Below are 22,830 nucleotides of genomic sequence, written 5' to 3' on the forward strand. Positions count from 1 at the left end.
GTTTGTATTTCTTTAAATATTGTTGGGCTTTTGTTCTGTGATACAGGTAAGTCATTCAACTCATTTTCAAGTTTTCAAGGCTTAAATTAAACTTTGCTACCATAGGTCCAGAGTAGCCTCTATTCTAGGGCCAGTTTGGCCCAACTCCTGAGGTAATATCCTTTTGAGGCTCTATTCAATGCCTCATGACCTTTCCACTCTAACTGGTTGGAATATGAACTACTCTAAGCACCTGTATTAGCTTTGAGGTTTGTTCTGATTCCTTTTTTCTGGTGTTCTTTCCCTAGCCTCTGGTATTTTCTTTCTATATACGTACAGATCAATGCTCAGTCAAAGATTTAAGTGGGGCCTCTGCATGTCTCTGGGACTTTCTCTTTGTGCAGCCACCCTCCCTTCAGTATTGTACCTCACAAACCTTAGCGACTTTCACCTCCCTGATGTCTGAATTGTCTCCTCCACTTGGCAAGACTGTCAGATACTTCCAGGTTCTTCCAGCCCTCTACCCCCAATACACCACCCTAGTGAGGTGGGGAAATCATCAGCTCATCCCTTTCATTTTCCTTCTCTCAGGGATCTTGTTATCCACCATCCGAAAATTGTTGTCTCATGTTTTGTTCAGTTTTCTAGCTAAACTGAAAGGGTAAACCTCATCCATTTTATTTTATCATGACCAGAAACAGAAGTCAGATCCATTTATTTGTATGCCTACATAATTTCCGTGTATTTCTAAATTTATCTGAAGACTTATAAAACAATGCTTAAGCCCTCTAAGAAGTAGAATCATCAGGCTATAAAGCACAAACATCAAGCCACTGAATCACAGAAGTTACCTAAATCAATCGCCAGGGATCAACAAATAATTTCTAGTGCTGGCATCCATTTAAAAATATTTCCTTTCTGGGGCACCTGGGTGGCTCAGTCAGTTAAGCATTTGACTTTGGCTCAGGTCATGATCTCATGGTTCTTGAGTCTGAGCCCCACACTGGGGTCTGTGCTGACAGTGTGGAGCCCGGAGCCTGCTTCGGATTTGATGTCTCCCTCTCTATCTGCCCCTCCCCTCTTCACGCTCGCTCTCTCTCTCTCAATCTCTCTAAAATAAAGATATCATATGTTTTCACTCATATGTGGAACTTGAGAAACTTAACAGAAGACCATGGGGGAAGGAGAAAAAAATAGTTACAAACAGAGAGGGAGGGAGGCAAACCATAAGAGACAAATACAGAGAACAAACAGAAGCTTGATTGGGGGTGGGGACAGGGGAGAGGGGAAAATGGGTGATGGGCATTGAGGAGGCCACTTGTTGGTATGAGTACTGGGTGTTGTATGTAAGCGATGAATCACAGGAATCTACCACCAAAACCAAGAGCATACTGTATATACTATTTAGTCAACTTGACAATAAATTATATTAAAAGTAAACAAATATTTTTAAAACATTTCCTTTGTTTCTTGATTGTGATTTTTAATCTAGTTTTGCAACTAATTCCACCTCTTCTTAACCATGACCTCCTTTCTTTAGATATTTCTATTCAAAACTAATTGCCAGACCCAGTATAGAAATCCCCATCTATAATGTCCCTGGTGTTATAAGCCTTCCAGCCTCCTTTTGTATTCTTTACAAAGGCAGCCAGTTCCCACATTCCATTTTTGAGAAGTTTCATTTTCTTATAGTGAGTTAAAATGTCAATCCTGTCAATCATTAGTCCTCTGAAGCTATACAGAATTTAACTATTCATCTATACATAAATCCACTCATGAAAATATGTTTGAAAGCTGTTATTTTATGAACAGGTAATGTAGCCAACTCTTCTTTTAGTAAAGAGATCAGAGAAAGGTTAGCCTAATAGCTTTCTGTACATATTCTAAATACAGGACTTCTAGGTTTTATTTTCCTTATTAAACTAAATCTGATCCCTTTTACTTCTAGGGTCTTATATTCCTTGTCTATAAAATGGTAAGAATATTATATCAGTTACCTTATTTTGGAGAAATATTTAAAGCAGCCTATAAAAGTGATAGGAAATACAGAAAGAAGAGAAATGGTTATAATGAAAATATATATTTGAGGGAAGAATAGGATTGAAGAGAGGACAAATTACTTGCAAAAGAAAACTGAGAATTCACAACTGAGAAACGAATAACTTATTTTTAAATGAACATGAATACTTAAGGATATCTACTATTTCCTCATCAGAATGTTAACTTCTCAAGAACAGTAACCTTAAAAGCCTGAAAATTACAGTACTTTGACAATGGTGCACTTCAAAATAGTTATCATCATCACAGACATGTGAACTGGTACCTGCTTTCAAGGTTAACATAATTCTAGCAAGCACTCCCTACACAAGTTATGGGTAGGTGTAGTAGAGATAAAGTAGACAAGGAATCTCTCCTTCTCCTCGACTCTCCTACATAATGTAATTTCCATTAACTTTGCTTGCTAGAAACCAAACCTTTGATGGGCCGAGGGAATGGAAAATATGTCCTGATGAATGCCGCCTCTGTAAGGTATCTCACTGAGGTAACTGCCACAGTAAATAGCAAGGACTCATCTCATATCCTACTCATTGCTGCCCTCTAGGAGGTTTTGCGTAATTTACAACAAATGAGCTACAAGCCAAATAGAACAACTGACCTCTTCCCATTTAGCAGTAGTAGGCAAAAAATGGCAAGAAACCACAGATTAATGTCTTAAAATAAAAACATTTAATTGGTGGATACTTTTGACTGTCTTTCATTTCTATTTTGCCCTTTGATTTGGTGAACTCTTTTTTTTTCTTTCTGTTATTTGATCCAATGTTCTAGTATCACTATTCTGAGCAAGGGTGGTTTCCCCTAAAGCAAGACAATGTCAAACCATATATTCCTTAACATTTTTGTTCAAAGATTTATTCAGAGAGTGATGAACTTCTGAAATTTGTATTTTAGAAACTGACCTTTGGCAAAAAGAATGGGGCTAGTCCAGCTGGCGCTAAAGAAAATCAACATGCTGGGCATGGCATATGGCTCTCACATTCAATACATCTAATCCTAAGACAGGATCCAATTTAAGATTCTGAGGCAGTATAGTATAACAGATAAGATCCAACGCTTGGGTCTAAATCCTGACTCTGCTACTTATTAGCCATATAACTTTAGAAGTTTCTTAATCTTTCCAGGCTTTGTTTCTTCATCTATAAAACAGAGACAGTTAAACTACAGTATATACCTCTCCAAGGTTTGTGGCGACTGTTATATGAATAGAACACATAAAACACTTACAATAACAGTGCCTAGCATGAGGTAAATGCTCAAAAGATGTTAGCCAATATTATTATTTGGAAGACTGTAAGCATGCAAGACAAAACTTTAGGTATCTTCAATAGCTAGTGCATACTATACTGAGTTCCTAAAAATCTCCCACAGCTGTGAAGTTTTGAGTATACTCAATATATCAGGCAAGGGTGTTTCTTCTGGGCCTAAGAAAGGAAGAAGTTACTCAGGGAAAAAACCCAACCCAGTTCTCTTCTTTTGCCATGAAAATATTGCTCTGAAATAAAATAGGCTCCTACAAGTTTAAGATTGTTTAAAGACTGTAGTATAATTAATCTACTTAAAATTATTAGCAGAAGCTGAGAGCCATAGCTTTCTTTCCTTTCTTTCAACCCAGTACATCAAATATTTAATAATACAGCTTTTTCAATGTCAGTTTAAAAAATATCACGGGGGTGTCTGGGTGGCTCAGTCGGTTAAGCATCCAACTTTGGCTCAGGTCATGATCTCACAGTTTGTGAGTTTGAGCCTGGCATTGGGCTCTCTTTTGTCAGCACAGAGCCTGCTTCAGTTCCTCTGTGTACCTCTCCTTCTGCACACACATGCGCACTCTCTCTCTCAAAAATAAGCACTTCCAAAATATATATATCATATATGTAATAAATGTAGGCTACTTATAAATGTAGGCTACTTGAGAAAGCTTATCTCTCATATCCTAAGTGATCTAGAACAAGTAGAGATAAAAAAGGAAGTAGAAATGGAATCCCTAATGGAAATCCCAAAGAACTCCTTCATGCTACAACACAGTCCACTATTAAATATTTGTTCAATAGATGAACTGCTGGGTAGGTGCCTTAAAGAGAGTGAGAATGAATGTTCTCTCCCTCAGTGTCTAAACTGTCTATACATAAAATGGTAAATCAGCAGTTCTCAGACTTGAAGGTACATAACAAATAAACTGGGGTATTTGCTTAAAATGAGTATCTCCACCACACTGTCTCATACTTATTCAGGAGAATGGAGAAACCCTAAGAGAGCTGATTCTATACAGGTCATCTAAGGACCACATTTCAAGAAACAGTGAGGTAACACCTTGACTTAGTTTCCACTTAATGCTTACTATTTGAATATAAAAACAGGTGCGAGATTACCTCATCATTGAGCCAGTTCAGATGGTTCAGAGTTTGAATATCTTTGCGTGTAATGGTCAAGCGGAATGCTTCACTCAGAACTTCATCTTGGTTCCCATTACGAAATACATTTTTTATTTCCTTCTCCATTTCCTAGGGAACCAAGAGGTACCAGAGATGAAGTGTACATGGCTACAGACACACTAGATTTCTCACCAAACCCCATATAACCCCCAGACTATATCAGTAATCAACTGTTCACTTCTAACATTTTGGTTTTTATTCTTTCCAGTAATCTCCTGGGTTATCTCCTTTCATTCTATCCTGTCCCCCCTTCTCATCGCAGCACAACATTTCAGACCTTTCTTCCTTTTATTCCTAAAGTCTGAAATAACCTTCTGCTATCAAATTTTCTAAGTCTACAAGAAGACCTAATTATACTTCATATCTTTGGCCCACACAATTTCTTAACAAATAGACTCTTTCCCAAAAGGTAGCAGGGGATACAGGTAGTGTGTTTCAGACATTTTTCTAGACAAATTTGGGTTTTTAAAATGTAAATTATGGAATCCAGCACACTATAATACATGTGTTATACTTACTAACTATATGATAGTTTTTCAAACAGAAGAATGAGTCAAGGAACAGATTATCTTAAAATGTACAAAGACTTTGGGGTGTCTGGGTGGCTCAGTCAGTTAAGCATTCAACCCAGCCTTAGTCATGATCTCACGGTTTGTGAGTCTGAGTCTTGCATTGGGCTCTCTGCTGTCAGCACAAAGCCCACTTCAGATCCTCTGTCCCCATCTATCTCTGACCCTCCCAAGCTTGTGCATGCACACACGCACTCTCAAAAATAAATATTAAAAACATGTACAGACTTTAATATATTTAACTGATTTTTTATTACTTAAAAAAATAGTAAGCCTCAACTTACTATCTGATGTCAAACTACCCGTACATATACATTAAAAGTAAAAATGTACATAAAACACAAATTTATTAATGTTTTTTCACTGAAGTCATGAAAAACCACTCACAATTCTTTCTTCAATTTTCAGTAATCCTTTAAAAATAAAGCCAAGATTAGTAATACAAATGAAAGCGGGAGTATGCAATACAATGGATACTTTAAATGCCAGGTATTCTATTATTTCTGTGTTTGAAATTCATTCTAAGTATCTTTTCTAAACACACTTGTTAGCACAAGAATCCATAGTACGTAATTTACCTCTGTGATTTCAGGAAATTCATCTTCACTATCAGTTAATTTATGACCTTTCTTTTCTGTTTCTTGGGTGATCGTTACAGGGATCTCCTTTTCAAGAGGGACACGAAGATGCAGTTCTACTGAATCATGTACTGAATGTTCCTGTTCCTGCAGTCTCTGCAAAACAGAACTTTAGAATAAGTGGGATAAAGAAAACTACTATTTGTCTACATACACTGAGTAGAACCATCTGGAGAGACCAAGCACATAGACTAATCACACAATATAAGTGCTATGCTATCATAGCAGCTCGCAATTACAACTTTGACCCCAAATCCAGGTAATCTTCCAAATTAGTTGCAACTTGGATGTGCTATTTATTTACAATCTTATCCCCAATTTTGTTTTTTACCTGGTTTTGAAGCTGCAATGCTAGTGCTTTCTGCTCTTCAATCTGGCGCAATCTCTCCCGTGCTCGAGAATCATAAACACTAGTTCTAGGAAATGAAAAGGAATGTGACACAAATGCAGACCACTGTCTTAGCATCATGCATGTTATTGATGAACAATGAGCACTAAACATAAAACCTCCATATAGAAAGTCTAAAGTGCCTACACTAACCTTATTGCTATTTAAGACAGAGTGAAACCACATGGTGTTACTGAAATTATCATACTATTTTTAATCAAATGATGAAATTATTAGTTTGTTGCTAAATGTGAACAGGTGATATTTGTGGCTATGTGTAAATGTGTAGTACTTTTTTTTTAACATTAAAATTTAGAGATAAACATAATCTCTAAGATTATGGAGAGACTGAAGCTTCATTCTAGAAATCCAAAAATGTGATTGAATCCCAAAGGAGCAAATAATACAAGATACTATCGAGGTTTTAATTCAAATACTGTACTTATGATCCAAAAGAAAAAATATGGATTTATTTTTTTCTCTAAAAACAGTGAACAAGTCCAGGGATCTGAATACCTTAGAGTTATTAAAACTGGAAACTAAAAACTTGTAGTGATTTTGCAAACTCCAGAAATGTGAATTATTCAATAAATTAGTTCTACCAATGTAAAAATAAGGGCACTTATTTTCCTTTCTATGTAATACTTAATATCAAAATAGTTTTCCAATTCAATTTAGCTTCAGCAATTGTTATATATTTAATAAACCTGAGCATAGAAATGCCCCAACCCCAAGAGAATTTTAAAAACCCAACAACTTAAAAGCTGTTTTATAAATAGATATAAATAGGGAATTTTTACTGACTAAAAATAGGTAGGGTGATTGGCTAATTGACTTCTTCTGAGAAGGAAGAGATTGAGAAAGAAAAATGATACCAAAAACAATAACTTACAATTCTTTGATCCACAGCTCTGCCTGGAAAAATGCAGGACTATGGTGGGGGAAAAAAATGGCAAATGAACAGGAGGCTCATAAGAAAATTCAAATATTTTCACCAAGAAAATCAATCATTGAAATAATTTAAAAGAATGCTTTATATGTATACAATAAAGCGAAGGTCATAAATTACATAAAATAATTGTAACTGGGAACTAAAGGAATACAGCTATGAGTCACTCACATACATAGTAGTTAAAAAGATGGCCCAAAGTTCAACAGAGAAATTAACTGTAACACAGGTCCTTACTTGCACCTTGCTCCTTATGAGACCAACCCAACGCGAAAGAGTACATCACTTGTCAAGATAATATATTAAGCTAGAACGTTACTCTTCCAAAATGGTTTAGATTGACAGATATATTAATGATTTAGTCAAACCTTATGGGTTCTTGGACTTCTTCCTGTCAGTCTACTTGAATCAAAATATATTCAACCAAGTCATAATGGATACTGAAAATCCCCACCGACAGAATAGTCTGTATCAGATGGTTAGTTAGCCAATGAACGAAAGTGGAGAATTAGCAAGATACAGCTCCACTCCAAAGATGAGAAACCAATTCTATTCCACGCGGCTCTTGCTGACAACCCAAATGAATAATGCTTAGCATAGTCACAGGCATGTTCCCTCTTCCAGAGCCTCTTGCTCTTCTCACACATCCTCACCTCCTTGCCAATCCCTAACTGTGATCTCTCACAGAAACAAACAGAAGAGTGAACACTTTTCCAAAAAAAACTTTCAGATACAAGTAGAAGTGCACAGAGCATGAAATTGGGAGTTAAGAGACCTGGATCTCCTGGAGTGGACCCGGATTCACTGTGTGACTTTGAACAAGTCACTTCATTTCCATGGTCCTTAGCTTCAAATTTGTAAAACATGGAGGTTAGAATCCCTTTCAGTTCTTGAATTGCTACAGTCTGTCTTAGTGAAGGCAAGAACAAGGACTCAGAAGGTATCCCTTGCTCCCCAGACTACCTTTTGAGAATTAGTATTCCCAATCATCCTTAGGCTAGGGTTTGGCAATGAATATGCTGTTCTACTGCCTCCCCACTGTCACTGAGGTTAATAAGGGGAAAACACAGGAGAAGCGGCCTATGCCTTTGGCACAGTGGATACTGATGTAACAACCAAGATAGAAAGCCACAAAGATCAGTGGTAGCACTGTGAGGGGCTTAGTATGTGATACTAAAAATGAATGAACACGAAAACACATTGACTGCACAACATAAAGTGACAGGAATTGCCCAGAATTTCATAGTAGTAGATCTTGCTATTGAAATTTGTCTGCTTCCTTTATTAGAACATAAGCTTAATGAGGATAGGAATTTTTGTCTTTTCTATTTACTCCTGTATCCTCTGCACCAAGAATTGTGCCTGGCACACAGCGAGTACTCAGTGTTTATTTCATACGTGAATAATGTAAGGGAAAAGTATTTCTCTTCAGTGGACGTAGGTATTTGATGGATTAGGAAAGTAAAATGCAGGGGGAAAAAACAAAATCTTCTTGCTTTTCAAAGAGATTATATATTATTTCTCATTATGATTGAAGCATACAGCAAAAATAACTACAACTACTTATGAGCACCTACTTAGTACTCTGTGTGAAATTCTGCTCTAGCTGTTTTATATTAGTTAAGCCTCATGATAATTCTCTTTTAGTTAAACCTCAATATAATATAGAGTAAGGAATTATTACTCATGTGTATAGAAGAGGAAATGGGAAGTTCAGAAGGATCAACTGTCTTGGAAGAGTCAGGATTAGAAACTGTGTCTGTCCAATTCCAAAGACTGTGATTTCTACTATTGTAACATACTTTTCAATAAACCAAAGCCTTAAACCAACATGAAGATGATGAGTTCTTGGGCTATGCAAGAGAGCCTTTTAGGATTTCTAGGAAAGTCATTTGTTTAACAAAGATTTATTTACTAAGTACCCATCATGTGCCAGGCATTATGATCCACACTAGATGATAAATGCAAAAGTATTAGTAATAAATAAGATATAGGGATAAAAGTACCAGAGGAAAAGACTAATACTATCTGGAGAAGTCAGAGTAATGTCTTGAGAAAAAAATAACACCTGAGTCAGATTTTGAAAAGCAAAACGAGATTAACAAGTGGACAAAGAAAGACAGGAAATTCCAGGGGTTAGGATCAGCATGTACAATGGCACAAAAACAGGAAACAGCATGCTATATTCTAGGAAATAAGGGCAGATCTTCACTGCTAGAATTTAATGGACAGGCAGTGGGGGGAGATTAAGAATAAAGAGCCAATTGGCCAAGACTTGGGAAAGCGGGCTCCAACTGCAATAAACAGCATTATTCAATCGGCCTTATCCAACAGATCATTTCTCCCTCCCTCTCATTCTTCAGGCATCACTAATAGAAATCCTCCATAAAGGAAAGGCACAAAGGGTAAAGAACTACTGAAGAATTAAAAGCATTCTCTACATGAGATCGACTTTTTCCCAATAAAGAATACCTACTTTTGTGCACTACGCATTAAACGACTTTTATTTTATTTGAGAGAGCAAGTGAGCAAGCAGGGAAGGGGGTGGGGGTGAGAGAGGGGGAGAGGGAGAGGGAGAAGGAGAGGGGGGGGAGGGAGAGAGGGAGAGAGGGAGAGAGGGAGAGAGAGAGAGAGAGAGAATATGAATCTCAAGCAGGCTCCGTATCAGTGAGGAGCTGGATACAGGACACAATATCACAGCCCTGGGATCATGACCTGGGCTGAAATCAAGAGCTGGACACTCAACTAACTGAGGCACCCTGAAACACTTTCATTGTAAGTATTTTTCTGTATGTTAACCTTCACAGCAATTCAATATACAGTAACATATTAACACTGGCATTTTTATTGATAAGGAAACTAGGTTCAGAACAGTAACTTGTCTAAAGTTATGTGATGCCTGGACGAGATCAGAACCCAGGTCTGACTCAAAATAAAAACAAAACAAAATAAAATAAAACCCACACATAAAGAATAAGGAATCCAAACTGTAAAGTCTCCTTGAGAAATTATAACAGAATTTTTTAAAAATATCTAAAATTTAGGACACACAGGAGAGTTGCAAAGAAGTAAAGAAACTGAGATGAGAAAGAAACATCATTATTCCTAATTTTCTCAATGGAAAAATGGATACTATTTTCATTCCAGCAACTGAACTGCTAATGGCAAAGAAACTGCAATCTAAGTAGTAACCTACTGAATTACAGAGCAAGAAGTTCCATATAGAAGTCAAGTATCATATAGAAAATTACATTTGAATTGAGACTTAAAAGCTAAGAAAGAGACTCCTGCTTCTTTAGATAGACAAGTTGAGGTAGGGTTACATACAAGGCAGATGGAACAATGACTATGCAGGTAAGAAAGCACATATCACACACTACTAATGTGTGTGTAATTAACACATGAAAGACTCCCATCTTCCCATATGGCTCCTTCTCTCACCTCTATCATGTCTCTCTCAAATGTCATTTCTCAGCCTTGCCATGACCACCCAAATAAACAGTGCCCCCCTAACCCCAGTCTATATATTGCCCTGCTTTATTTTTCTTCACAGCATTTATCACTATCAGACACACACATTTATTTATTTGTTCATAATTTGTCCCCCACCTCTTTCCTTACACCCCTTACAACTAGAATGTAAGCCCCTTGAGTGCAGGGATTTCATTTTGGTCACTGCTGTTATCCCCAATGTCTATATTAGGACACAGCACACAGTAGGTTATCAATTCGTACTTGTTAAAGGAAAGAATGTGTGATAAGGCACGTGGAGGAAATGCTTTGTATACCATACTAAGGAATTTGGGCATGATTTTATGTCTGATAGCCACTCCTGAGGGAGTTTAATGAATGATCAGATATGCACTGTAGAAAGACCACTCTGGATGTAGAATGGAAGATGGAAAAGAACAGGCAAAGAATGGATTAGAGAATGTGGCGGAAGATGGAATGAAGCACAACAAGGAGGACGGAAGAAGACGACTAATTAAAAAGTCATTGAAATAATTCAAATAACACAGGCGAGAAATCTGAATTGAGGCAGTTTTACTTTTACGTTATGCAACTCTCAGTGAAGAAATTGTGATTAAAGAGAGGGAAAAGAAAACAATATATCAAGAATGTCTTTTTTTCCATAGTTTACCTGGGAGTTGCAGTCTGGGAATCTTTCACTTTGAGTAAAATCACAGAGTCTGATCCTAAAAAAAGAAACACAACAGCATATTATTATTTAAAAAATTCTACCCAGTTACACACTCCAGGTGTCTATAGTTTAAGCTCCCATACTTCAGTGTATTCTGTTTTCATAAAAATAATGCAGCACAAGGACAAAGGTAAGATGGAAGACAAAAGGAGGCAGGTCCACTTTCACTGAGCCAGAAATAGGGCTTAGGGAAGAGCCTGCCTCACAAAGAAAGAAGTCGCTCCAAAAATACAAGTATATATGCCCTTCACCATCTACTCCTGGGCTGTACTTGATTCCTATGCTGCTTCTTTCTGTTCCTGGGGAACAAGAATAAGCCACAACTTCTCAAAAGTCTTTAGTTCATGAACTACCATGAGACCGAATAAGGTGAAAGAGGGGAGAGGGAAGGGGGGAGGGGGGAGGGGGAGGCAGAGGCAGGAAGAGAAAAAGCTACAGAAGTAGCAGGGTCTAAAAAAGTACAAATTCTATCATTTATTTTGTGTTATTGATAAAGGCAGGAATCATGTCCTTCTAAATGACTGACACCTCATTTAGGATATTTATTAAATGGTACAAGGAAAGTAATGAAACATTCAATGTACTATAGCATATTCGTTTCAGTTTAGTTGTAGCTAAGCATTTGTCATACAATGTTATGTTTTTGAGGTTAAAGCTTTTTTTAATGGTAGTTCCCAGTAAATCATCTCACAAAATTTTATAAAGGTTTTCATGAATATGTATAGCTATATAGTGATGCCACTAACAATTTTAATCCCCAAGTGAAAATTTTAAGAAAGTGAGAAATATCTTAAAAAAAAAAAAAAGCTAAGGAAGGAGGAAAGAGCCTTAGAAAGACTGATCACAAGATCCCTAATGTCTAATCACTTAACCTTAAACTCGTTTTAAGTTATATACCTAAATACATACTATCATAAACACACATAACACACACCTAAAGAAAGGGGAAACTAAGCAAACAAAGAAAATTATCATAGAAAACCTCAATTAACTGGAATGCTAAGTCTCTGGATATTTTGGTTAGCTAAAAGTTAAATAGAAAACTTTTTGTTTCCAAAATTTGCTGATGACCATTCTAAAATGCATAAACCTACTATGCAGTTTTTCTACTAAGTATTACCTGATTAAGAACTTTTACTTCAATACTTAATTGATGTTCCAAAACTTAGCACTTCAGAGTACTTAATGTTCATCGCAAAGTACTAGAAACAGAGAAAGTATTGAAGTAATTGGGATGATTATACTCTGACTCTAGACGCTGCTCAGGAAGTTAATCTTTTTAAGTAAAATATTACATGAAATCATTTGCATCTCCATGTAAGAAAAAAGTAAATTATTTATAGGTTTAGTTTATTTGTGGTACGGCTAACTGAATTAAATATATTTAAAGTATCTTATATGTTAATTAAATTACATGCACATTACAACCTTGCAATTCCCATAGATCCCATAAACAGTTAACTGGTTATTATTACTGAAAATATACGAAACCATTGTTACCTTCCGATTGTGTATTTGAAGCTGGTAAGTTGTCTGGCTGATGTAGAAGAGAGTGGTGATGTTGGGGTTGATGGAGAGGATCAGAATCTTTGGATCCAAATGCAACAACATCTGGGGCATAAGACGATAAGGAATACACACTGTGGGACACTTGTTCCTGGGTAGTTAAAATGCTGGCAGATCCAGATGATGAAGTATCAGAGCCAATAATCTGAGCTGCACAAGAACTTCCATTTTTAAACAGTGGGTCTTTCAAAGTATTCTTATTAGAACTAAGACATCGGGACCTAGCAAGAGGAGAATATAGTTTTAATATCAAATAACAAAGTACAGAATTAAATTCATTTGATATATGTTTCTGTGACTCACAGGTGTAAAGGAAAATGTGTGGTGGGTTTGGCTACAGAAAACTGTTTCCCTGTAACCATCTGTAGTAGCTGTCTGTAAATCTCTCTTTCTTCTTCTTGGACTGTCTAGAGAAAAAAAAAGAAGAAATTTTAAACACATCCAATAAATCAACTTTTTTCTCAAAGCAGCATCTAGACTCCCAGAAGCTCTGCCAAAGTTAAGGCAGAGTCCTTCAAGATAATTAGGAATTATCATTAGGGATATCTAGAAAATTATAACAGGAATTAAATGAAATAAATACCAGATATTATATTTTGGAAAATTATGGGACATATATGTAAATAATAGTGCAGAGAAACTATAGGATATGAAACCAGAAGGCCAATAGGCAATCACTTTTGAGTCAACTGAGACAGTCCCAGAAACAAAACATTTGAGGACTTCTCAATTAGGATTCCAAGAAACCCCATGATTCCCGACATCTACTAAAAAAGTCACAAGGAAGCAACTAGAATAGTCAAGATCAGAGTGGGATACCTTGCTGTTTTCTATCCTGTCCAATTTTAACATCGTAAGTATTTTCCAAAGATGGTTTTTATCTCAAATATTTACTCTTTTTTCCTAAACCCCAATAATAAGTTTAGGGAAAAGCACATACTCCATAATATTCATTCACTCGTGTATTGACTTGAATACCTACTAAGCACCAATCACTAGAGATACTGCACTGAATAAAGTAATATTCCTGTCCTTGTGGAGCTTATATTACAGTTAGAGGGACTGGCAAGCGAGACTAATAAAAAATTATGGAAAATGAAAATGAAAAAATAAAGACAAGGAAATAGAAAGTGATGGAGGGGAAATAGCAGCAACAGGTAAGACCCTTCTAAAAAGGTGATATTTCAATAGAAACCTAAATCAAGGGAAGAGGTAAGTCATAGAAATTTATAAAAGACTATTCCAGGTAGAGGAATAGCAAATACAAATGCCCTGAAACAGGTATGTGCCTGATGTGTTCAAGGAAAAGTAAGGTCAGCGTGAATCAGAAGAGCAGTAAGAAATGAGGTCACTCAGCAGAGAACCAGATTACATAAGGACTTGTAACTATAGTAAAGCATCTATTCTATACTGATCCAGAGAAACAATGGGAAGCATTCACTAAATAATATACTCTGGTACTTAAAAAAAATCTTATACACAGTTTAATATAACCACCAATCTTCAAAAAATAACTTTAATACTTTGTGGCAAGGCTAGCAGCATCCTGCACTGTGACATTTCAATATGCGCAGAAGCATTTTGCTAAAAATAGAATGAATTAAGCAATTATCTATGCAAAGGCAAACAGACACTAAGTTTTCTCTTCTTGATCACTGTTTCCTACATAGTAAATTTCAATTACATTGTCACTATAATGTTACTGTTCTAACAAGATTCACCTTGAACTATGAGGCATGAGTAAATAAATACTCCTTATGAAAAAGAGCTATCCTTAAATTTGAATAGATGAGTAATGAGAAAATTTGAATAGATGGGTAATAAGAAAATAAGTAGAATTAGTTGAGCATTTGGTGGAAAAATAGACCCGGAGGAAAAACAAATTGCAATTTTCTATATGAAGAAAATAAACTCCATTATTTTATCCTTTATACATTAATACTGTATTTAAGATGATGACATACTCTTTTCTAGTGTTTGTGAAGAGATTGTCTGCAGTATTGGACAGGCACTTCAGTGACAGCACAAAAATTATAATGTAGAGAAAGACCATTAACAGGTATACATTAATATCAATTACCAAATCTGTAGTTTTTAGCTATTCTACTGGGGAGGCCATGAGTATCTGAGAGATAAATTTAAAAACTGTAATTAAAATAGATGTCTTTTTTTATTAAAGCTTAAATTTGCTATCATAAAGGTTCTTTAAGTAGACAGTCTGAAGAATGAAGCATCATTACAATTATTTAGGTTGTAAGAGATTGACAACCAACTACATAGTGATCTATACACAGGAAAGCTGTGTTATGTGGCACTCTCATGACTGAAATTTTTCAATACCTCCCAATGTAAATTTTGACTCCACTTTCCCACTATACCAAATAACCGAATTCATAATCCACAATACAATGGGGTTAACACGTTTTCAGGAGTGGTAAAATGGAGGGCATGAAGGCAAATCAGAAGAATAATACCACCTGGGTCATGGAAATTACACTTTTTAAAAAAAATATTTTTACATTTATTTATTTTTGATAGAGACAGACAGAGCACAAGTTGGGGAGGGGCAGAGAGAGAAGGAGACACAGAATCCGAAGCAGGCTCCAGGCTCCGAGCTGTCAGCCCAGAGCCTGACGCGGGATTCGAACTCACAAACGGCGAGATCATGACCTGAGCTGAAGTCGGACACTTAACCGACTGAGCCACCCAGGTGCCCCTAAATTATTTTTAAAGTTTATTTGAGAGAGAGAGAGAGAGAGAGAGAGAGAGAGAGCGCACATGCATGTGAGGAGGGGCAGAGAGAGAGACAGAGAGAGAGGGAGAGAGAGAATCTCAAGCAGGCTACGTACTGTCAGTGCAGAGCCCAATGTGCCAAACTTGGACACTCTACCAACTGAGCCACCCAGGCACCCATAACTCTTAATTAACCAGTCATTTTAGTTCATTTCCACCTCCTTACTAAACTAGATTTTAAAAAGCTTTGACTGCATCATAGGAAGGAGAATAAAGCAGATAAACTGGTGTAAGAGGTTACTTTGCACACCAAAGTGTAAAGAAACATCCCCATCCCATGAAGACTTCAAGAGCACACTGAGAACAGTGAAATAGAAAAGATCTTTGTTTGTGGTACCCTTCAACCTTCATAAACTGACTTCAACCCTATAAAATTAAAAATGCTTCTCTCTTCCCTCGCAACACATAGCAAAATGGTTTCTTGGAATAAGTTTTTATCCTTATAAATAAAACATTAAGAAATAAAGTGCCATTAAGTGACTCACCTAGATTAATTCAATGTAAGAACTGATTTTTTTTTAATTAGTCTTCATTCTTTTTTTTTATTTTTTATTTTTTAAAATTTACATCCAAATTAGTTAGCATATAGTGAAACAATGATTTCAGGAGTAGATTCCTTAATGCCCCTTACCCATTTAGCCCATCCCTCCTCCTATAACCCCTCCAGTAACCCTCAGTTTAATGTAAGAACTGATTTTTAAAAGTCTATTAAACACACATAACTCACCCACAAATCATTTTCCCCAGTACATATATCTTCAAAGAAAAGCTTCTGTCTAAGCCTGAACAACCTCACAGTTACTAGACAACATAAAATGAACAGGAATAGATGTTCTATATTCCAAACAATTATCTAAGGTCTCTTTAAGCCTCTAAATGTTAATTTAGAGGTCACAAGAATTTATCTTCTATTTAGAACCATTTCAGGCAAAGAAAAGATGGTCCATGCAACTCTCAAAAGAACATATATGTAATATTTGACTTTTCCAAAAGAAAATCCAAAAAGGTAAGTCATTTGAAACTTCAAACACAATTCTTTTTTGGAGCATCTGGTATTACAAATAAAGTAAAAGAAAACATCCTTCTTTGTATATTACTTATGAAACTATTTCTACTGAGTAAGCAAATTATTAAATTAAGATGAAAGGAAGTACTAATTGGTAACATGTTAAAATAAAAGAAGCTGGATAATGTTATGTGTTAAACCTAATAAAGGACCAAGGAAAGTTTCAAACAGTATAAAGGTAATTAAGGTGTTGGATTCTATTTTTAAAATATGTGCCAGATTCTTGTACTTAAATGCGTCTGTAAGAGGCTCCATCATAAACCTGAACTGTAAGATTATAAAAATTTAACAGAGAACACAAAATAAATTGTAGGAAACTGGTATAACTTATTGTTACAAATTACTCAAAAAACTTCATAAATACTCCAATTTTGATTCTGTTTAAAGTAAAAGTTTTATACTATATAAACCTCAACTATCAAAGGTACATAATTCAACAACCTTCTGTTTTTAAGCCCAAAATTCTTGGTTATAACAAAATTGTAGGGGCGCCTGGGTGGCTCAGTCGGTTAAGCATCCAACTCTTGATTTCAGCTCAGGTCATGATCTCAGGATTTGTGGGTTTGAGCCCCACATCTGAAAGCACAGAGCCTGCTTGGGATTCAATCTCCCTCTCTCTCTACCCCTTCCCTTCTCTCTCTCAAAAAATAAATAAACATTTTTTAAAAAGTTTAAAAAAAACCCAGTATTGTAAAAGGTTTTGGGTTTTCTTATGAATAAAACCATCAGTGCTATTAAGAAAGCCCGACATCTTAAAATGTTGCTCAGTATGTTGCAGAGAAGGATGTCTGGAAGCAACGTATCAGTGAAAAGAAACTACATGTGTTTTTAACATTTTACATTTTTATTGTCCCTAGTATTTTCTCTTTCCCAAACAGAAATTCATTTCCTCTAAACAATGTTAACAGAACTCTCAGTTAAAATGGAAATACTCTACACTGTCCAGTATGGTAGCCACTAGCAATATGTGGCTAATGAGTACTTGAAATGTGGCTAGTATGACTGAGAAAGGAAATTTTAATTTATATTTATACATTTATTTATTTATATTACATATATAAATTATAATTTAATCTGAATTAATTTAAGTAGTGCATATGGCTAGTGGTTACCCTATTAGTACCGTTCTTTTTTTTAATTTTTTTTTTTTTTCAACGTTTATTTATTTTTGGGACAGAGAGAGACAGAGAATGAACGGGGGAGGGGCAGAGAGAGAGGGAGACACAGAATCGGAAACAGGCTCCAGGCTCTGAGCCATCAGCCCAGAGCCCGACGCGGGGCTCGAACTCACGGACCGCGAGATCGTGACCTGGCTGAAGTCGGTCGCTTAACCGACTGCGCCACCCAGGCGCCCCAAGTACCGTTCTTTAATGATATCCCTGAATCAGCCTTCAGCCAAGTGGTGGTCTAGCCATCACTTACATATTTCCAAATTCTTCTTTATGTATTCTTTTTAAACTTCTATTGTAAGGCTGAACAATGCAGTGGTTAACATCATGTTAATTTTATAAATGACTTTATATTCCTGAAGGTGATAAATAAATCCAGCAGTAAGATTAATATCTAATTTTCCTTCCTTAACATAAGAAACTGTATCTCCCTTGGAGATCCCAACATTTCCATGGAAAATAATTTTTCCTTCAGTTTGTAAGCTCCCATCAGTAAATTCTTTATTCCCAAGGGAAGAAAAAGAATTATATTTTAATCCAGATTATCTAGTACTATCCAAGACTAAATATCTGAATAATCTGTTGATAGTTTAATAAAATTTGGTCCAATATTTTATCTTACTCATATTATATGGGCAATCCCATATTCCTGTACTACAAGTGACTTGATTTTCATATCAGAATATAGACCTAAAAAACAAATGAGGCAAAATTTTCTGCATCTCGTTTCACAGAATAAATTCAATCTTTGGCATCTTCTTGACACTGTAGAAGGAAGAAAAACCCCACCTTCATGTCCTCCAATGGCCCACCCTGGACATTGGCCTAGAGGGTTGGTTGGAAGGATAAAATTATTCACCTAGCCCAAGTCCTCAGGCTGAAGGCAGAGGTGAAAGGAGGAGGAACTGAGTGGTCCAAAGGACTGGTTAGCTAGTGGGATTACAATGAACGCACATAGTCTTAAGGATCCTAGTGATCTCAGCAGCAGCCACCTGGGGCAGCAGGGGAGGGTTGGGAGGCCAGTATCCAGCTGCCATGCTGCTGTCTCCTCCCCCACAAGTCTCTCTGTACCCCATAGGCTGCCTAGGATCCAGCAGAAGCACAGCCCCAGTAATTAAAAAAATATGATTTATGTATGTAATAACTAATACATACATGGTGCTAAATTCAATAGTACAAAAGTGGAAAATAAATCTCTACTATTGCTCAGCTCTTATCACCAAAGGCAACTGCTGCCAGTTTCTTATCTATCCTTTACCTACTAAATATGACTTACTAGTTCTGCCACCCTCTGCTTGAATATTTTAGATTCAATACAAACTTAAAACCAAAAAAATGCACAGCATTTTTACTAACCATGTCACAAATAATCAAGTTCTGCCACTTAAACAATCATCATTAACAAATTATCTAGTTATTTGGCACATAGTGCTATATTCTTGACTCTCCAGTCTGTAAGCTCCAATGGGCTGGAGCCATACCGCTGGGTTGTATAATACAATGCATACCAGACTAGACTCCAAAAGACTTGGGTTGTAGGCTGGCCATTTACTGTGTGACCTCTCACCTTTACTCTCCTAATATGTAAAATGTGCATATCATCTCTACCTATTTCACAGCATTAAAATGACTCAACATAGTAATACATGTGGAAAGCATACTGGAAACTCTATATACAATATAAATGTAAGGTATTGTTATTTATTTGTATCTTCATAGCAAGCAGTCCAAAGCTGACTAGATGCATAGTATTTAACTTAACAGGTACAAGCACATTTCCTACCACATAAGTTATATGCTATATTATATTTACAGAATTGAATTTCTCCTTTAGGCTTACTGAATGCATATAAAAACCAAAGTGTCAACAAAACATCTTTTTTGGGGGGAACATCTATGATCTCAAAGATCTTCTTACTCAATGAAGGGTTGTAAATTATTTAGCTGGCTTCTTGATTTTCTTCTTACACTAAGGGAAAATTGTCCTAATAAGAAATAAAGGCAGGTATTTCATCAAACCCAGCAAGATTAACAGTTTTGCCATATGAAATAAGAGTTGAGGAAGGGCCCAAAAAAAAAAACAAAAAAACAAAACAGAGATAGTTTGATATATGAGAACTCATTTAGGAAATACTGAAAAGTAAGTCTGCTGCCCAACAGGAATAGAGAAAATTATAAGAAAAATAATGAAGTCCTCCTAAAAATCTAAATTAAGAAACAAAAAGCAGAAAAAGGACTAAGTGAACAGATGGTTAGTAAATGTCTGAATCAGAGGAACAAACGGCAGAATACAGGGAAAGATTCTAACCTTTAGCAGCGTTTGTCGCAGGTTTTCCTTACCTCTTCTGCTGTACTAACATGTCGCCTCTGAGTTTTCTTGGGGCTCAAGAGGTTTCGGCGACACGAACCACTCCAAGATGGACTTGGGACAGGCTTAATAGGAAAAGATTTTTCGTATGCAGACACATGGCAGTGATGATTTGCCTTTCCTGTAAAAGTGTTTGATAATCCACTAAAAAAAAAAAAAAAAAGTTCATAAGAAAAAAACAGCAAGAAAATCCAACCTAGTGATTTTCACTTTCAAGAAATACCAAAAACAAAACACCAACAGGTAGAATAATGGATGTACCATTTGAGGGACATATACAAGAAATGATGCATGGGTTGCTGCACCAGGTTCTGCAACTTAAGAAGTCCTAGATTACCATACTACATAATTACCAAACATCTAAAATTGAATTTCTTAACTTTATAGTTCCTTTGGTCAGGAACCAAAGACCTGTGCAGTATGACAAAAAGTATATCAGGTCAGACTTCTTCAGTAAACTTGGGGTCTATATATCTTACACTTTCTATTTACTTGCTGCAACCCCCTCCCTCAAGCCCTTTGTGGGGAATTATTTATGCAAAGATGGATAAAGCTAAAGCCTCTCAAAGAAGCTTTTAAACTGAATTTTAGGGGCTCCTGGGTGGCTCAGTCGGTTGAGCCCCTGACTTCAGCTCAGGTCATGATCTCACGGTTCGTGAGTTTGAGCCCTGCGTCGGGCTCTGTGCTGACAGCTCAGAGCCTGGAAACGTGCTTCGGATTCTGTGTCTCCCTCTCTCTCTGCCCCTCTCCTGCTTGTGCTCTGTCTCAAAAATGAATAAATGTTAAAAAAAAAAAAAAATCTAAACTGAATTTTAAAATTTCCTAAAAAGCCAACAGAGGGCTCCCATCCTTCATTAAAAACAACCAGAAGGCTTTCTTTTAGGCTGCATCGCTCTCTGCCAATTCTCCTTCTGGCCTACTTACCTCCTCTGAAGGAGAATTTTTTTGTTTCTTTAAACTGTTTGTGCCCCCAAATAAAGGAAAACACTGGCAGGAAAAGTGCTTTTGTGAACTTAAGGCCCAGTCTTATCTCTAAGACTTGATTAATAATTTAAAGTTCTTTCTATGTGGTCTTTTTCATCTATTATTACCCAGTAAGTATAAGGTACTTGCTCTTAGCATACTGAATTTTCTTTTTTTCTTTTTCTTTTTTTTTTTGCTGAGGATGCAGAATACACAGCTGACTAAGCTGAATTCAATGAAAACAACTCTTTAAATCAGTACAATTAGTCTGGATCCAAATGAAATCAGACTAGTCTAAAGAAAATCAAAAAGCACTTACATGCTCTCTCAAAGGGAAAAAAAAAGACAAATCAAGAAACGGCCTCTTAATTATACAGAACAAACAGATGGTTATCATAGGGGAGGTGGTGGAAGGACGGGTGAAATAGGTAATGGAGATCAAGGAATACACTTCTGATGAGCGCTGGATGTTGTATGGAAATGCTGAATCACTACATTGTACACCTGAAACTAACATAATACTGTATGTTAACTGGAATTAAAAACTTAAAAAAAAAAAGCACTTACATGCTCTGCCTCAAGCTCTTCAAATTATAATGGTTTCTATGTGTGTTCGAGTGGGGAAAGGAACAAGGACTCAGAATTTTGGGAATAGGCCTTAGGATGGGTGGATGCAGCTACAAAAAGAAAGGCAAGTATAATTGGCTTGGTGAAGATATAATGAATTCTTCACAATGTCTTTTTTATTGATGCTTCCTAGAGTGTGTGTGTTTAATGCAAAAGATTTATTTTCTAAACAAAAAAACAGTGGGAGAACATCTTGCAATGCCAGAGAGCAAGGATGCTTCCAACAATTAATGAGGTTGGGCCAGACACAGCAGTAAGCTTGAAAGAACTCCCACCGGATAAAGCTGTGAGAATGTGAACATTACAAGAATAATGATGGTGGTAGATTGAAACACACTGAATCTGTAATGACATTAAAAAAGAAAAGAAAAATTCCTCTGAACCACATGAAGTGGCTATAAAAAAAAAAACAAAAAAACCTCACTTTGAAAATTGGTAATGGAAAAGAAGATCTCATCGTATATCCTGCCTTCCCAGTAGATGTATCTTAAGGTAACCAAACAACCCTATCTACTGAGAAAAAAAAGCTCTCCTTCACAGCAGAGTGACAATAAGTGTAGAATAAATGATAACACTGGAAAAGTATTATTTCATTAACTCTAATAAAATTATTATCAGGCCAAAGAAGGTCAAAAGATACAAATTTCCAAGTTCTAAGTAAGTTCTGGGGATGTAATGTACAGCATGATGACTATAATTAATACCATATTACATATTTAAAAGTTGTTGAGAGGTCTTAAAAGTTCTTAACACAGGAAAAAATAATTTTGTAACTATGTATGGTGATAGATGTTAAGTAGACTTACTATGGTGATCATTTTGCAATACATACAAATACTGAATCATTATGTTTATATACCTGAAACTAATATAATGTGATATGTCAAATATACCTCAATTTAAAAAAATTATCAGATAACAATTATCAATTGATGTGAATAACTATTAGGCTGATACGAAACTGGTCATTGATAGAACACCAAAGTAACATCATTTACATCAGTTATATTCTAGTCACAAGGGGGAATACCTAACTGTACTAAAGGACCAAACTGTTACCTCTCTAC

The 22,830-nt window shown here is 36.1% G+C and overlaps 1 protein-coding gene across 7 annotated transcripts in view; it reads right to left on the reverse strand.

Moving 5' to 3' along the window:
* The window catches only part of SENP1 (SUMO specific peptidase 1), a 51,612-nt gene that overhangs the window by 14,160 nt on the left and 14,622 nt on the right, over positions 1–22,830 (reverse strand). For all 7 annotated transcript variants that reach the window (XR_007153759.1, XM_047865230.1, XM_047865228.1 and 4 more), the window contains 8 exons: positions 20,146–20,317; positions 13,081–13,184; positions 12,712–12,998; positions 11,152–11,206; positions 6,954–6,992; positions 6,005–6,089; positions 5,614–5,769; positions 4,404–4,535 (listed from right to left, as the gene is read on the reverse strand). Coding sequence is in view for 6 of the 7 variants with exons in the window: in XM_047865230.1 (XP_047721186.1) it covers positions 4,404–4,535; positions 5,614–5,769; positions 6,005–6,089; positions 6,954–6,992; positions 11,152–11,206; positions 12,712–12,998; positions 13,081–13,184; positions 20,146–20,317 (1,030 nt within the window). In the remaining variant the exon portion in view is untranslated. The remainder of the gene's footprint in view (positions 1–4,403; positions 4,536–5,613; positions 5,770–6,004; positions 6,090–6,953; positions 6,993–11,151; positions 11,207–12,711; positions 12,999–13,080; positions 13,185–20,145; positions 20,318–22,830) is intronic.

This window comes from Prionailurus viverrinus, chromosome B4 (assembly GCF_022837055.1).
Source record: "Prionailurus viverrinus isolate Anna chromosome B4, UM_Priviv_1.0, whole genome shotgun sequence".
NCBI lineage: Eukaryota > Metazoa > Chordata > Mammalia > Carnivora > Felidae > Prionailurus > Prionailurus viverrinus.